The sequence below is a fragment of the Hippoglossus stenolepis genome, chromosome 1 (assembly GCF_022539355.2).
Source record: "Hippoglossus stenolepis isolate QCI-W04-F060 chromosome 1, HSTE1.2, whole genome shotgun sequence".
NCBI lineage: Eukaryota > Metazoa > Chordata > Actinopteri > Pleuronectiformes > Pleuronectidae > Hippoglossus > Hippoglossus stenolepis.
The window spans coordinates 19580205-19597524 of NC_061483.1; the positions used below are offsets into that span (position 1 = coordinate 19580205).

At 43.6% G+C, this 17320-nt stretch overlaps 1 protein-coding gene, 1 long non-coding RNA gene and 1 pseudogene across 2 annotated transcripts in view; 2 read left to right on the forward strand and 1 right to left on the reverse strand.

Moving 5' to 3' along the window:
* LOC118105022 overlaps positions 1–17320 on the forward strand; it is a 34189-nt gene that overhangs the window by 13719 nt on the left and 3150 nt on the right. Inside the window, 4 exon segments of the mRNA XM_047339580.1 lie at positions 2972–3086; positions 3209–3369; positions 3522–3664; positions 3767–3929. Coding sequence (XP_047195536.1) covers positions 2972–3086; positions 3209–3369; positions 3522–3664; positions 3767–3929 — 582 coding nt within the window.
* Positions 8590–15495, reverse strand: LOC118105073. The gene is made up of 3 exons (XR_004695088.2): positions 15241–15495; positions 15039–15089; positions 8590–9217 (listed from the first exon to the last, which is right to left on the reverse strand). It is a non-coding gene; the product is annotated as an uncharacterized LOC118105073 (long non-coding RNA).
* On the forward strand, positions 8889–16307 carry LOC118105058 (annotated as a pseudogene).

Here is a 17320-nt window from a genome sequence, read left to right on the forward strand (position 1 = left end):
CCAGACTGCTCCCCAACCTGTGATGGAAGCATCTGTCATCGCCACTGTCCTCCTCGATGGAATGTTCCAGAGGGGGACTCCTTGGAGCAGGAGCACCCGGTCCGCCGTAAGGCTTGGAGACATGCACGTGTCACACGAAGTTTCACGTGTCTGTCCAGCTTCGGGTCGAGCTTGAAGGCATTCAGCCACCTCTGCATTGGCCGGGCCCTGAGGAGGCCCAGAGGAACAACAGCTGCTGCGGCTGAAATCATCCCCAGCATCCTCTGAAAGTTGATAAATTCTAGCTGCCTGCCGAGACGGAATCGTTCCAGGAAGGCTAGAATCCTCCTCACCCTCTGAGAGGTGAGGGATGCAGACATCGTAAGGGAATTCAAACAAAGTCCCAGAAAAGTCACCTGCTGCCTTGGCTCGAGGTTGCTTTTTGCATTTACCGTGTCCCCTCCATCCCTAGGCAGTACCACCCTGAGGTCCTGAACCTCTGGGGGGGCGCTTCCACTGGGGTGCATCCCTAGCCGAAAAACGGGGATAGGACCCACGTCGACGTTGTGAAGGCTGTTTGGAGTCACCAGAGGCTGTGAATCCTGTAGCCTGCCATACACCCATGGCTCCTTACAAGCCCAGGATGATGATTGGTGGGGAGGCTGGGAGCCCCTAAGTTTATACCTGGTAGTCACAGCCCCTCTGAACGTGCGCTGTACAGACTCTCTGGTACGCCGAGACTGTTGAGCCTTATCTAACACACCCTGGGAGTCAGGATGAAAAACGTGTGCTGGCACATTGGTCAGTTCTTTCCTGATATTCTCGGGAAGAGTTGTCTGTGCCAACCAGATATGCCTCCGTGACATCATGGCAGATGACATAGCTGCACCAATGTCCCTTGTAAGTTGGGAATGAGTGACAAGGGCAGAGTCTATCAGGCTCATGGTGTCCTGGTCCTCTGGGTTGGCTGTTCTCCTAAGAGCTGCCAATAAAATGGCAAGTGCATTGCCCGAACGTGCTGCTCGTGTGGCTGCATTATAAGTCCGACACACCTGTCGGTCCAACTTATCACACTCTTTCAGTGGACAGCGTGGATTGGCGGTTACCCACCTTATGTTAAGGCTGCCATCTCCCGCTCAACTGGAGGCATATCCCCCATTCTTGTTTCAGGAGCATACTGTATCTTAGACAGTCTCCGGCAACCTGCATTGAACTGAGGTGCACCACTAGGGATGTTCCATGCTTTCCTGAGCATGTGCAAATAGTCACCAGCCACAGGTACAATAACTGATTGCTGGGACTGAGTGATGCCGGCCCAAATCCCATCCACTGGAGCAGGAGCCTCAGTTGGAACATTGAGCCCCACAATTTTTGCCGCACTTGAAACCTTTGAGATGACGTCCGTGGGTGAAGGCTCACTGTCACCCATGTTGCTGAGGTTGGACCACATTCTCCTCCTGATAGGAGGGTAATCTGTCTGGGGAGGATTCCTTTGAGTGCCCATGCCCCGATGCCATAGCTGTTGTGGCCGGGTACTGGGCCTCAACTCTACCCAACCTCTCTGACAGACCACGTATTGGCAGCTAGGATTTGCAGCTGAGTGTCATCCTGCTAAACCAGCAGGGTTCTGTGAAGATTTGGGAGCCTGTCCCACCTGCGAACAGGGGTGTGCTCATGCCTACGTTTTCGGGGGGCTTTCCTTGGCGTGTCCCCTTTCATTTAGTTGGGCTGGTAGAGGCTGCACGGCCCCAGCACGAACAGACTGCTCCACCCATCTGACTCTTTTAACACGCTCCTCCACAGGCAGTTCCACTGCTGCCATACAGGGGTTCTCAATATCACCCATCAAATGTGCCATGCCCAAACAAGTAGGGCATTCACGGTGGCCATTACGGGGATCCATGATACCCCGGCAATAACGGCACAAATGTGAGGACATTTCTGTGTCACTTTTGTGAATTAAGAATGAATAAATAAATAAATAGATAAACCCCCAATCTAAATCAACTTGCCTTTAGGAAGAGATGATTTAGTGATCATGCTTCCAAACTTTTCTACTCACTCCTGTAAGAGAAAAAACTCTGTATGGAAACAAACAGCGTGAGATGAACAACACTTACCAGAAGGTGCAAGCAAGAGTAGTTAGTACCAGGTGCAGCAAATTAAGCTGCCTGAAACAAAGAGCAGAGTTTAACACATGCAGTGTAACCCTCTGCCTCGCTATTAGAAAAGGGGAAAACCACATACAATCCTCAGGGACACAAGGCGCCTGCACAAAAGCAGCGGATTGATACAAGTGGAGTCCCAAAATATATCACTTACCCGCCGGTCTCGGATGAGGCGAGTGAAGCGAAGAGGAGGCGGCCGCGCTCACCGGGGAGCTTTATGGGCGGCGAGCCCAGCCCCCTATGGTCACTCACGTGACATTGTTGATATATGGTCTCGAGGATAGGGAGATGAGGACATCATTCAAGGTAAAGACCGTGATGACGGTCTGAGTGAGGTCGAAATAGATCTAACTGAAGGTCTGACTAAAAGCTTTCTTTCAAAACCAGGAAGACCGTGTGTGTGCGTGTGCGTGTGCGTGTGTGTGTGTGAGTGTGTGTGTGTGTGTGTGTACCGCCCTCTGCTCACTTCCTCCTACAACAGCAGCAGGGTGTAAACGACTCATATTTGGATTGTAGATTTTCGAGGGAAACACATGGAATAAATTACGTTTCAGCGCGGATCTACACAGGTAGGCAACTTCTACGTCACCCGAACATGTCTCAGAGTTATTTGTTGTTTTTAAGGAAGAAACTTATCCGTGTTTGGGTTTGCTTTCAGGCGAGAAAGGATGTTTTTTATTTTCCTGCTGATCATAGCGAACGTAACCACTGTCATATCTCTCCCAGGTACGTATAATATACTGCACATGTAGATCGTTTTTAAAATAAGCAATAACCTGACCTCCCTACCTGCTGTCTGCTCGTGTGATGTCTGTGTCATACAGGTGTTGATACGGAAACACATCTGGACTGCACCAACGACTATGACGAACATATGTTTTGTGAGTTTAAAGCGCAGAACTGCTCTGAATATAATGTGTCTCTCTCCACCAACGAGGGGTGAGTTGTTGACTTAGTCAGTAGTGAGCCAGTGTATTTCAGTGTTCAACTGTGCATTTTAAGCTTAGTTTTGTTGCAAACAAAACAAATTAAATTAAAATAATAATAAACTTTATTTACAGGACACAATTGCAGTCCCACGGAAATTGCATTCCCAAGCAGTGTGGTTCCCAGTGTTGTTGCTCCTTCGAAACGATACTTGTTTCCGGAGAGACTCACACAGTAGAGGTTCGGAGAGGAAACCAAAGAGTGCAGTCAAAAATCTTCGATGTCACACAAAGCAGTAAGTTGGCTGCTGTTGGATGAAAAGTCTACAAATCTGCAGCGACCGGAAAAACATACGGAAGGAAGGAATAACATTGGATGGGTGCAACACAGGTTGTAGGTTCTTCAAGACGCTTTCGTCTCACTTGTCTTTTCCCTGTTCCTCTACAGTTAAGCCCAAAGTCCCAACAATCATCTCAGTAGACGAAGTCAACGGGAATTTTCAAGTCAAGTGGAAAAACAACATGCAGGGATTTTTCGAAAGCAGCTTGACTGCTGAAGTGATGTACCGTAAAAAGGGAGATACAGAAAATGTAGGAGAGATGTCACACTGTATTACTCTGAGATCAATCGTCCTGGACAGATAAAGACACAGACTAGGCAAAGGCATTTGATTTCTTGTTTCTGTATTGCAGGTCACTAAGTCGTTCAAACCACAAACCATGGACAACCTGAATATCTATGAAATATCCGGTGAAGATTTAAAGCCAAGCACGACATATGTTGTCACTGTGAGGAGCTACACTAATCGCAGCGGCAAGTTTAGTGACAGCAGCAAAGAGGTGGAATTCTCAACCCGTAAGTGTCATCTTCTGTTGACATTTTATCACACGTTATTGCAGCGTGAAGAGGATTTCAACAAATAAGATAAAAAGTGTTTCACAAACAATTTACCATCCTACCTTTAAGATGTCAGGCACTACCAAGGTTTTTATCTTATTCACCTCTGTGTCATACAGGTGTTGATACGGAAACACATCTGGACTGCACCAACGACTATCACGAACATATGTTTTGTGAGTTTAAAGCGCAGAACTGCTCTGAATATAATGTGTCTCTCTCCACCAACGAGGGGTGAGTTGTTGACTTAGTCAGTAGTGAGCCAGTGTATTTCAGTGTTCAACTGTGCATTTTAAGCTTAGTTTTGTTGCAAACAAAACAAATTAAATTAAAATAATAATAAACTTTATTTACAGGACACAATTGCAGTCCCACGGAAATTGCATTCCCAAGCAGTGTGGTTCCCAGTGTTGTTGCTCCTTCGAAACGATACTTGTTCCCGGAGAGACTCACACAGTAGAGGTTCGGAGAGGAAACCAAAGAGTGCAGTCAAAAATCTTCGATGTCACACAAAGCAGTAAGTTGGCTGCTGTTGGATGAAAAGTCTACAAATCTGCAGCGACCGGAAAAACATACGGAAGGAAGGAATAACATTGGATGGGTGCAACACAGGTTGGAGGTTCTTCAAGGCGCTTTCGTCTCACTTGTCTTTTCCCTGTTCCTCTACAGTTAAGCCCAAAGTCCCAACAATCATCTCAGTAGACGAAGTCAACGGGAATTTTCAAGTCAAGTGGAAAACAACATGCAGGGATTTTTAAGCAGCTTGACTGCTGAAGTGATGTACCGTAAAGGAGATACAGAAAATGTAGGAGAGATGTCACACTGTATTACTCTGAGATCAATCGTCCTGGACAGATAAAGACACAGACTAGGCAAAGGCATTTGATTTCTTGTTTCTGTATTGCAGGTCACTAAGTCGTTCAAACCACAAACCATGGACAACCTGAATATCTATGAAATATCCGGTGAAGATTTAAAGCCAAGCACGACATATGTTGTCACTGTGAGGAGCTACACTAATCGCAGCAGCAAGTTTAGTGACAGCAGCAAAGAGGTGGAATTCTCAACCCGTAAGTGTCATCTTCTACCAGCCATTTCAAACTCTAGTGGGGCAGCCTGCTAGTGAGTAACATCGAGACAAATTTCCAGTGGAATCATTCACCAACATCTCACTAGCGATTCCAGGTTTCCTTGACTCTTCTCTCTGAGCTTCAGAGACCTTTTCTCTCTTTGCTCTCTGCTGACCTGCCTATGGCAGTTTTCACAGTTTTATCAGAGTGTGTTGCACTGAATTTTGATGCTTTCCTGTTTTTCCATTAATTTATATGATTAATATATGTAATGTCTGCGTCTTTACTGTTGAGGAATTTGGTTACTGTCAATACAATGCCAAGATTTGTTTCCTCATTTTGTATTCCGAGAATAGAGTCAAAATGTAGTGAATACACGTTAGCCCACATGATTGCATAAATGCTTGCGTAAATGAATTGGTTAAATTGCACAAAATTGTTTTTTAGTAACAAGAGAATTCTCTTTTAGAACATAAACGCAGTGTGGTGATCCTTGTTAGTTCTGTGCAAAAAACTGTTCATAGGGAGAAACTACACAAGCTTGAAAAGATTGGTAAACGGGCAGCTTACATTACTGTCAGTCACTCCTGTAACTGGATTTGATGAAAAAAACGACTTGACTTTATTTGGGACATTACCACTTTATTACTTCACATCCTAAATTGATTTAGTTCTAGTTCTTGACATTTCCACTTTATTCTCGAAATGCATCCTGTCATGTTTCTTCTTATGCCTGACCCTACTCTTCCGTAATGATGAGATAACGTTTGTACTTTAAAGAACAAGTAGTTTGTGAATGCTTTGCTACTTTGGACATTTTGTTAGATGACATGGTTTGTTTTGATGTAAAACATCTGTAAAGTTTGTACATGAAAACATTATCTGTCTGAGAACATGCAGTACTTTTGAGAGGAAAGCTTTTTTTAAATGTTTGAACAAAAAGGGCCACAGGGAATTAATGTATCTGTAACTCGCATGTGATAGTTAACTAAGGCTCTTTTTTAAGTTCAAGTTTTGTGCCTTGGCCATGAATCTGGATAAAAAAAAAAGAAGTTGATTCAAGAGACCAGAAGTGACTAACGCCTGTGTCTGAAACAAGCCTTGACAAACAGTTGTCATGCTTCGCTGGCAACTTCCTCATTGCTCTTCTGTGGAACTGCTGAGACGCTTCCATAGAAACACACACAAGCGTCACACAGCATTCTATGCTTATAACCACAGTGAGGAAGAAACCTCTTTCATAATAATACGTGTGAATCAGTGGTAAATGTTACTATTATGGTATATTTTTTGTTCAAATAAAAGTTGTTAACACTGTGGCCTGTGGATCATGGCTTTTTGGTTATTGCTTCTGATTTTTTTATTTTGTAAAACAAAAGAAGCTTTTTCAATTGACATCAGTTCATCTTAGACACATCTGAAATTAACATTAAAGTTACTGGCACAAACATTGCTGGACCCAGTAAGTAAAGGATTTTGAGACCTGTTATTGTGTCTCACAGTAAGAACAAAAATGCCCAGTCATATTTAAAATCCACTTACTGATTCATTAGTACATTGGGATATGAAAACAAAAGTAAAAAGTAACTCAGCATCCTCCTGGTGGCCATATTTATAAATACACACCATTGCTGAAAAACAACATGATCACTGACATTAAAGGTGAAGTGTGTAGAATGTAGTGACATCTAGTGGTGAGGTTGCATGTCGCAGCTGAATACCCCTCACCTCACCCTCCCTTTTCAAACATTAAGGAGAAGCTGTGGTAGCCTTCAGTTGTCATAAGAACTCGCTCCAGATGTAAATATCCAGATGTACACTACCGTTCAAAAGTTTGGGGTCACTTAGAAATGTCCTTATTTTTCAAAGAAAAGCACTGTTTTTTTCAATGAAGATAACATTAAATTAATCAGAAATACACTCTATACATTGTTAATGTGGTGAATGACTATTCTAGGTGGAAACGTCTGGTTTTTAATGAAATATCTACATAGGTGTATAGAGGCCCATTTCCAGCAACTATCACTCCCGTGTTCTAATGGTACATTGTGTTTGCTAATCGCCTTAGAAGACTAATGGATGATTAGAAAACCCTTGAAAACCCTTGAGCAATTATGTTAGCACAGCTGAAAACTGTTTTGCTGGTGAGAGAAGCTATAAAACTGGCATTCCTTTGAGCTAGTTGAGTATCTGGAGCATCACATTTGTGGGTTCGATTATACTCTCAAAATGGCCAGAAAAAGAGAACTTTCATGTGAAACTCGCCAGTCTATTCTTGTTCTTAGAAATGAAGGCTATTCCAATGCGAGAAATTGCGAAGAAACTGAAAATTTCCTACAACGGTGTGTACTACTCCCTTCAGAGAACAGCACATACGGTCTCTAACCAGAGTAGAAAGAGAAGAGGGAGGCCCCGGTGCACAACTCAGCAAGAAGACAAGTATATTAGAGTCTCTAGTTTGAGAAATAGACACCTCACAGGTCCTCAACTGGCAGCTTCTTTAAATGGTACCCGGAAAACGCCAGTGTCAACGGCTACAGTGAAGAGGCGACTCCGGGATGCTGGCCTTCTAGGCAGAGTGGCAAAGAAAAAGCCATATCTGAGACTGGCCAATAAAAAGAAAAGATTGATATGGGCAAAAGAACACAGACATTGGACAGAGGAAGATTGGAAAAAGTGTTATGGACAGACGAATCAAAGTTTGAGGTGTTTGGATCACACAGAAGAACATTTGTGAGACGCAGAACAGGTGAAAACATGCTGGAAGAGTGCCTGACGCCATCTGTCAAGCATGGTGGAGGTAATGTGATGGTCTGGGGCTGCTTTGGTGCTGGTAAAGTGGGAGATTTGTACAAGGTAAAAGGGATTTTAAATAAGGAAGGCTATCACTCCATTTTGCAACGCCATGCCATACCCTGTGGACAGCGCTTGATTGGAGCCAATTTCCTCCTACAACAGGACAATGACCCAAAACACACCTCCAAATTATGCAAGAACTATTTAGGGAAGAAGCAGGCAGCTGGTATGCTGTCTGAAATGGAGTGGCCAGCGCAGTCACCAGATCTCAACCCCACTTGAGCTGTTGTGGGAGCAGCTTGACCGTATGGTACGCAAGAAGTGCCCATCAAGCCAATCCAACTTGTGGGAGGTGCTTCAGGAAGCGTGGGGTGAAATTTCTACAGATTACCTCAACAAATTAACAGCTAGAATGCCAAAGGTCTGCAATGCTGTAATTGCTGCAAATGGAGCATTCTTTGACGAAAGCAAAGTTTGAAGAACAAAATTAATATTTCAAATAAAAATCATTATTTCTAACCTTGTCAATGTCTTGACTATATTTTCTATTCATTTTGCAACTCATTTGATAAATAAAAGTGTGAGTTTTCATGGAAAACACGAAATTGTCTGGGTGACCCCAAACTTTTGAACGGTAGTGTAAATATTAAGTATTTAAATATAAAAGGCCCATTCTAGGGTAAAGAAAACAACAATTGGTCCAATTTAGATGAAACACACATATTATTTGATATTCAACTTCTGCCAATAGATCTCTTTCACCTAAATCTTACACACTGGACCTTTAATTAAACTGGACCTGTATTTAAACCAAATACAGATATATTGTACATTTGATTTACCGCATGTTTTATTTTGAAGAACTGTGAAAAAGTGCTCATAGTTTTATGCACTTTTACACTCACATGAGAACAAGATACAGTATTTACTGTATTTCCTGTAATTGGAGAGGCCACTTAAGCAGTGAAGAAGGTTTTTGATTGGAAGAATCCAGGGGAGGAGCAATGGTGTCCCAGAGTAACCTCTGATTTAATCTGAGCTCCATTGAAATTTTCTGTCACTGCTGAAAGTCTCGTGAAGCTGGTGACGCGCCTGCACTGAACAGCTCCTCTTGCACACCTGACGCTCGGACCGCAGCATGCAGCAACCAGGCCGGCTGAGGCTGAGGCCGTGGCTGGAGGAGCAGATTCATTCTGGGAGGTATCCAGGGGTCAGCTGGCTGGACCAGGTAGAGTGCTGCATCTCACCTTCAAAGCCCCACACACCCACACACCCACACACACACACACACACACACACACACACACACACACACACACACACACACACACACACACACACACACACACACACACAGCTGCAGATCCACATACTGTACACCTGAAAGCAAAAAAATGTTGTGGGACATTGGTCAGAAAACTTATCTGGCAACAATAAAACCTGATCATTTTTTACTCTTTATTCTACAGTCAGCACAAATCTTCCAAGTCCCATGGACACATGCTGCTCGCCATGGCTGGAGTATTGACCGAGATGCTACTCTCTTCATGAGAGTTGGGCCATGCACACTGGTAGGAGCCCAACAACTTCACTTTCATCACACTGTTTTTCTTAAATGTATTTTTTGTCTTGACTCCTCTCCTTCAATCCAAAGTATTTTAGCTCATACGCTGGAGTTTTACTGAATGATTTCATTTCTTGAATTTAAATAATTTTTGATAGGAAATTTCAGACCTTGTTACTCCCTATCAGATATTTTTCCAGTACAGAGCAAACATGGTTGTTTTGTTTAGTCCACGTCTTTCTAGATCTACCACATTCCTGGCATCATCCTACTTTGCAGCCAAATGATGAGAATCCAAAGCAATCAATGATAACATCAGTGTTTGTGTGTCAATTCAACACAGAATTAGCCTCAGATCAATTCAACTGACAGGGCTGATGAAACCCTATTTAATTTCCCCTTGTTTTAGTGTGAGCAACACACTGATCGAAATATGTAAAACTCATATTTAATTACAAATAATCCGTGCTAATCCTTTCAGTTCATTCAACTGGCATCTTGTCATGATGTTCAGGACACTTTAAAAAGTAATCTGTGTCAGATTACCTGTTTACAGAAACCAGAGAAAAAACACTGACAACTTTCTTTGGATTTTGCTCATTTGTGGATTACTTTGTGTACAGAATCCACTTTAATAATTTAACAATTCATTTCATATAATAAATCTAATGTGAAGTGCTTTTGTTTGATCATCTCATCACTAGATGTTTTTGCTTAATGGGTTCTGAGCATAGATGCCATACACACACACACACACACACACACACACACACACACACACACACACACACACACACACACACACACACACACACACACACACACACACACACACACACACACACACACACACACACACACACACACACACACAGACGCCTGTCTTGGGAAAGTCATGGTTTGTGACTCTAGCAGCATCACATCACATGGGAAAGCTCCACTTTACTTGCTGTGAATGTGCAGGAGGATCATGTTGCAGGCAAAGTTCAACTGCTCAATAATAATGATATAATCAGCAACATAAATAATAAAGTAATACAAATAATAATAATAATACACAGAACATATAAGGATCAACAATATAGTTTTTCAGAGTGGAAAATAGCTGCTGTGTAAAGTTTAAAATAGTTGATATTACCTCTGCTCCTTGTTTGTGTTCTGTAAATGATCCAGTGGATCCTTTAAAGCTCCAGTGACTGTCTGAAGGTCCAAATCACACAGAGGTGCTAAATGCGAGAAATAACTCAGCAGTAGATGAAGTCACTTGACTGTTCAGTCGATGATAGGTGGTCTGTCGGGCCTGTTTTTATTAAGATATCAGCTCATGTACCTGATGCTTATTTTATTTAGCTGTTTAATCAGTCGACAGATTAATTGTCACTAATTACAACTATGTCACAGACAATATATATATATATATATATTATAACAATATATAGTTATAAATGATTCACACTGATTTTATCTGTTAACAAATAACAAACCTAGAATTGCACAAACCTCTGCCAAGGCCCAGCAGTCCCCTTATGAAGCCACATTTAAATTCACTAGATCTGCATATGACCTCATAAACAACCCATCAGTCCCCTAAACAAGTCCGATTTTTCATCATGATCCATGAATTATTCTCTGAGAAATCTTGAATAAAAGATTAAGTTTAATGAATGGGTAATTATTTGATTTAACAAAAGCAGAGGCACACAGGAAAGTCTTCAGGATTGAATTTAAAAGAACCAAGAGTTGCAGCTGACCTGCAGTTCTCTGGGAGCTTGTTCCAAAAATGTGTGGAGCATAACAACTGAATGCTGCTTCTCCATGTTTAGTTTAAAATGTAAGGGGTTCTTCCTTCACCCTTTGCACAGTTGGTAATCCATCCAGTATCCTGCTAAATAACAGAGAAACAAACAAACAAAATGAAGCTCTGTGAGACTCATGCAACTAACCAATACTTGTTGGAACACACACACCTAACCTTAAAACATGTCTTCACCTTAAAATGTAATGAATCATGTATAGGGACCTGATTAATCCCCATAAAAAGAATGTGTAAATAGATTTAGGTCCCCACAACATTAGTAGTACCTGGACTACACACAACGCACAGTATTGGACCAGTCTTTGTCCCCATGCTTGTTCGCTTTAGGACGCTACCATCCAGGCGAAGACAAACCAGATCCCAAGACATGGAAGGCAAATTTTCGCTGTGCGTTGAACTCTCTGCCTGACATCTGTGAGCTGCGAGGCACAGCAGGAAGAGAGGCAGCAATGCCTACAGAGTCTACAGGATGCTGCCCAGCACACAGGCACACCGACGCAGGAGAGGTAGGACATGCACGTAAACATCTGCATCACTTCAAGTTTGTCTCAGAAACCTCACGGGCTGACCTGTTCACCTGCAGGGCTGCGGTCCAGCAGGCACAGAGAGAGGCAGGCCAGTTCAGGTGATGGTACAAACACCGTGCACAGTTGGCAACCCACAACAATAAGACTCAACTCAGACCTAACACAGAGGGTTGAGACCCCTGCAGAGGACATATCCAGCAGCTCTCAAGCTCAAGGTGAGGTTTGTTGTTGAGGATGTTGATTCTACGAGATGTTGCCTCATAAAGATGATGGTTATTATTATGTTGATGTGCAGGGACGTGGGAGGCCGAACCAGAGGAGCAGGAACAGACTGAGGCTGTGTTTAAGGTAACAGACATTTAACCTACTGACTGACAGCAGCAAGTTTTATTCTTCTGAACTAACATTGTGCAGTTCATCCTGTTGTGTCTGCTATAGCTGATGGACCATTTGAGCAACGCTGACCTCTGGAACCAAAGTGGGGAACAGAGAAAATGGAGAACACACACACTGTGGGACCACTGGCACTGTAGGGGACTATATACATATACACACATATCAACGTATACTGTGCATATACTATTTACATATATTCATGGATGTATACATATATACATATACAGATTGAGTACTGGATTATTGGCACTGCTGAATTTCAAGTACGAAATTTAGAATAACTAAAGTAATAGATGCAAATGAACCAATATCGTATATAACCAGAACATTTTAATATAATGATGGAGCGAGGTTACTGAACAAAAAAAAAGAACCTTGCATAACAGTGACAATATACAAACACAAAATGTACTCAGACAGCTATCAGCACCTCTGCATGGTTCCTGTAGCCATTTAGAAGCTTCCTTAATCTGTCTGCTGGTACTTTGTGCTACGTTGCATGGCCTTCAAGCTCTCAGTCAGCAGGAGTCCCATTATTGGCAGATTTGAGCTCTTTCCAACGGTTTTCAATAGGATTAAGTCAGGACTCATTGTAGGTCAGTTTCAAACCCTAACCCTCTTCAGACATTATTTGGTGCTGCAGTGTGTGAGCTTTGTGTCAATATCCTGCTGAAAGACACAAGTCCTTCCCCCTTTAAGCCTGCACATTTCTCACCAAGCAGCACATAACGTCCATTCCACATTTGCATTTTTTTTAACTATTATGCAAGTTAGGCATTTTGGTTATACAAAATATGTTAATCTGCATATATCTCTTCAGATATTCTGAGTGTTGTAAATGTAATAAATGTAGCAAATGCTTAAGACAAAAATGTGGAATTGTGGGAGTATTAGTGTGGGATATACCATGAAAAATAAATTGAATAAATAACCAAATTGCAAGGTACGTGTGTGTGTGTGTGTGTGTGTGTTTGTGTGTGTGTGTATAATCACATGAAGCAAAGTAGTAAATCTTTGCTGCATTGGTGTGAATTTGCTGTTTTCTGCTCTGCAGGTGCTGGTGATGATAACTCGTACTCTCTGCACCAGGAGAACCACACTGATCTGTTTGGTCCAAATTACCTGAAGGAGCTCTCTGATTGGTCCACAAATCCAGCTGAATCCAGCTGTAGCATAACATAAACAGTCAGCTGGGGTGAGATAAGCGAGAGATAGGCAGACAACGTTACTTACCAAGCAGACCCGCAACTGCACCCCAAAGGTCCCCGGCGGAGCGATCCCACGCCAGCGGTCAGTCGCACTGCGTATGAGGGGGATATTTGAGGGAGGCGCTGGCTGTTGTACCAAAACGCCAAACTCCGCCGCGGCAACAAAAGTACCTCTTCCACGCTTAACCCAAAGACCCACTGGAGAGGAGCGGAAACGGATGGAGGGTGAGCCAAACACGGCCTCCTCCTTAAATACGGGGCGCATGACATCGCCTGACGCATGACTCTGTTCGAGTCCAAAAGTGACTGAAGGAAGCGGAGAACCAGCTCAATAGGACAAGTGGCTGGATTTTCCTGTCTGTTGCGACACCATGTAGAAAACACACTTCATTTTTGGCCATAGTTAGCCCGGGCATTGTCTATGGTCCTCAGGACAGCCTCATCTAACCCCTGAGAGAGGTACTGAGAAGGGGCCAAGCCCAAAGCTGCAGGATGTCTGATCTGGGGTGCCATATCTGACCTTCTGCCTGGGAGAGGAGGTCTGCTCTGACTGGCAGGGCCCATGGTTGACCGTGAACCAGGCAAAGGAGCGTTGGGAACCAATGCCTCCCTGGCCACCTGGGGGCTATTAACAGCACCTCGTAGTGGCCCGAGGCAATCCGGTTGAGTAACTGGGGAATCAGAGGGAATGGAGGAAAAGCGTACAACAACCCTTCCGGCCATTTTTGAGATAGTGCATCTAGGCCTAGAGGACCTCACTGGCCTTTCAGAGAGAACCACATCCTGCAGTGGGTTGTCTCTGCTGATGCGAATAGATCGGCCCGAGCCGTGCCAAACCGACTCCATAAGAGGGATACAACTTCTGGATGAAGCCTCCACTCTCCTGGGAGAGGACCAATCCTGGACAGGAGGTCTGCTGCTCGATTTACAATCCCTGGGATAAAGATAGCTTTGAATGAAGCCAGATGCTGAAAGGCCCAAAACAGGAGTTTCTGTGCCACCTGGAGGCAACGCAGGGACTTTGTGCCTCCCTGGTGATTTATATGATACACAGTTGAAGAACTGTCTGTTCTTATCAAGACATGCCTGCCCTGGATGGAGGAAAGGAGCCTTCAGAGCAAGGTGAACCGCTCTCAACTCCAGAACAATGATGTGTTCGCCACCCCAAGGGGGTATCCACGAACCACGCACCATCCTGCCTTCCCAGACTGCCTTCCCAGACTGCTCCCCAACCTGTGATGGAAGCATCTGTCATCACCACTGGCTTTCCTTGGTGTGTCCCCTTTCATTTAGTTGGGCTGGTAGAGGCTGCACGGCCCCAGCACGAACAGACTGCTCCACCCATCTGGCTCTTTTAACACGCTCCTCCACAGGCAGTTCCACTGCTGCTACACAGGGGTTCTCAATATCATCCATCAAATGTGCCATGCCCAAACAAGTAGGGCATTCACGGTGGCCATTACGGGGATCCATGATACCCCGGCAATAACGGCACAAATGTGAGGACATTTCTGTGTCACTTTTGTGAATTAAGAATGAATAAATAAATAAATAGATAAACCCCCGATCTAAATCAACTTGCCTTTAGGAAGAGATGATTTAGTGATCACGCTTCCAAACTTTTCTACTCACTCCTGTAAGAGAAAAAACTCTGTATGGAAACAAACAGCGTGAGATGAACAACACTTACCAGAAGGTGCAAGCAAGAGTAGTTAGTACCAGGTGCAGCAAATTAAGCTGCCTGAAACAAAGAGCAGAGTTTAACACATGCAGTGTAACCCTCTGCCTCGCTATTAGAAAAGGGGAAAACCACATACAATCCTCAGGGACTCAAGGCGCCTGCACAAAAGTGGCGGATTGATACAAGTGGAGTCCCAAAATATATCACTTACCCGCCGGTCTCGGATGAGGCGAGTGAAGCAAAGAGGAGGCGGCCGCGCTCACCGGGGAGCTTTATGGGCGGCGAGCCCAGCCCCCTATGGTCACTCACGTGACATTGTTGATATATGGTCTCGAGGATAGGGAGATGAGGACATCATTCAAGGTAAAGACCGTGGTGACGGTCTGAGTGAGGTCGAAATAGATCTAACTGAAGGTCTGACTAAAAGCTTTCTTTCAAAACCAGGAAGACCGTGTGTGTGCGTGTGTGTGTGTGTGAGAGTGTGTGTACCGCCCTGTGCTCACTTCCTCCTACAACAGCAGCAGGGTGTAAACGACTCATGTTTGGATTGTTGATTTTCAAGGGAAACACATGGAATAAATTACGTTTCAGCGCGGATCTACACAGGTAGGCAACTTCTACGTCACCCGAACATGTCTCAGAGTTATTTGTTGTTTTTAAGGAAGAAACTTATCCGTGTTTGGGTTTGCTTTCAGGCGAGAAAGGATGTTTTTTATTTTCCTGCTGATCATAGCGAACGTAACCACTGTCATATCTCTCCCAGGTACGTATAATATACTGCACATGTAGATCGTTTTTTAAATAAGCAATAACCTGACCTCCCTACCTGCTGTCTGCTCGTGTGATGTCTGTGTCATACAGGTGTTGATACGGAAACACATCTGGACTGCACCAACGACTATCACGAACATATGTTTTGTGAGTTTAAAGCGCAGAACTGCTCTGAATATAATGTGTCTCTCTCCACCAACGAGGGGTGAGTTGTTGACTTAGTCAGTAGTGAGCCAGTGTATTTCAGTGTTCAACTGTGCATTTTAAGCTTAGTTTTGTTGCAAACAAAACAAATTAAATTAAAATAATAATAAACTTTATTTACAGGACACAATTGCAGTCCCACGGAAGTTGCATTCCCAAGCAGTGTGGTTCCCAGTGTTGTTGCTCCTTCGAAACGATACTTGTTTACGGACAGACTCACACAGTAGAGGTTCGGAGAGGAAACCAAAGAGTGCAGTCAAAAATCTTCGATGTCACACAAAGCAGTAAGTTGGCTGCTGTTGGATGAAAAGTCTACAAATCTGCAGCGACCGGAAAAACATACGGAAGGAAGGAATAACATTGGATGGGTGCAACACAGGTTGGAGGTTCTTCAAGGTGCTTTCGTCTCACTTGTCTTTTCCCTGTTCCTCTACAGGTAAGCCCAAAGTCCCAACAATCATCTCAGTAGACAAAGTCAACGGAATTTTCAAGTCAAGTGGAAAAACAACATGCAGGGATTTTGAAAGCAGCTTGACTGCTGAAGTGATGTACCGTAAAAGGAGATACAGAAAATGTAGGAGAGATGTCACACTGTATTACTCTGAGATCAATCGTCCTGGACAGATAAAGACACAGACTAGGCAAAGGCATTTGATTTCTTGTTTCTGTATTGCAGGTCACTAAGTCGTTCAAACCACAAACCATGGACAACCTGAATATCTATGAAATATCCGGTGAAGATTTAAAGCCAAGCACGACATATGTTGTCACTGTGAGGAGCTACACTAATCGCAGCGGCAAGTTTAGTGACAGCAGCAACGAGGTGGAATTCTCAACCCGTAAGTGTCATCTTCTGTTGACATTTTATCACACGTTATTGCAGCGTGAAGAGGATTTCAACAAATAAGATAAAAAGTGTTTCACAAACAATTTACCATCCTACCTTTAAGATGTCAGGCACTACCAAGGTTTTTATCTTATTCACCTCCTGAAATCTTCATAGTCATGCTCCTGGAGAGCAAAGGATATACACATCGATTTTAGAACATAGGACAAGATGGTGAATATCCCTTGTACGTTTGAAGGTCTTCCGCACAAATTAAGTTCCCAACTACCAGTAGATGTGAGTAAACATTGAATTAGTCAGTAAACTGGGACATGATGAACATTACTGGTGCCTGCCATTGCTGCACGATGTGGTCGCTCAAACTGAAATAAATGTTAAATCATTAGGCTCTTTAAAGAACAGATGATGCCAGCATCTGCTGACGCAGTCTACTTACATGAATTACAGGTGTAATTCAGCTCAAGCTGTT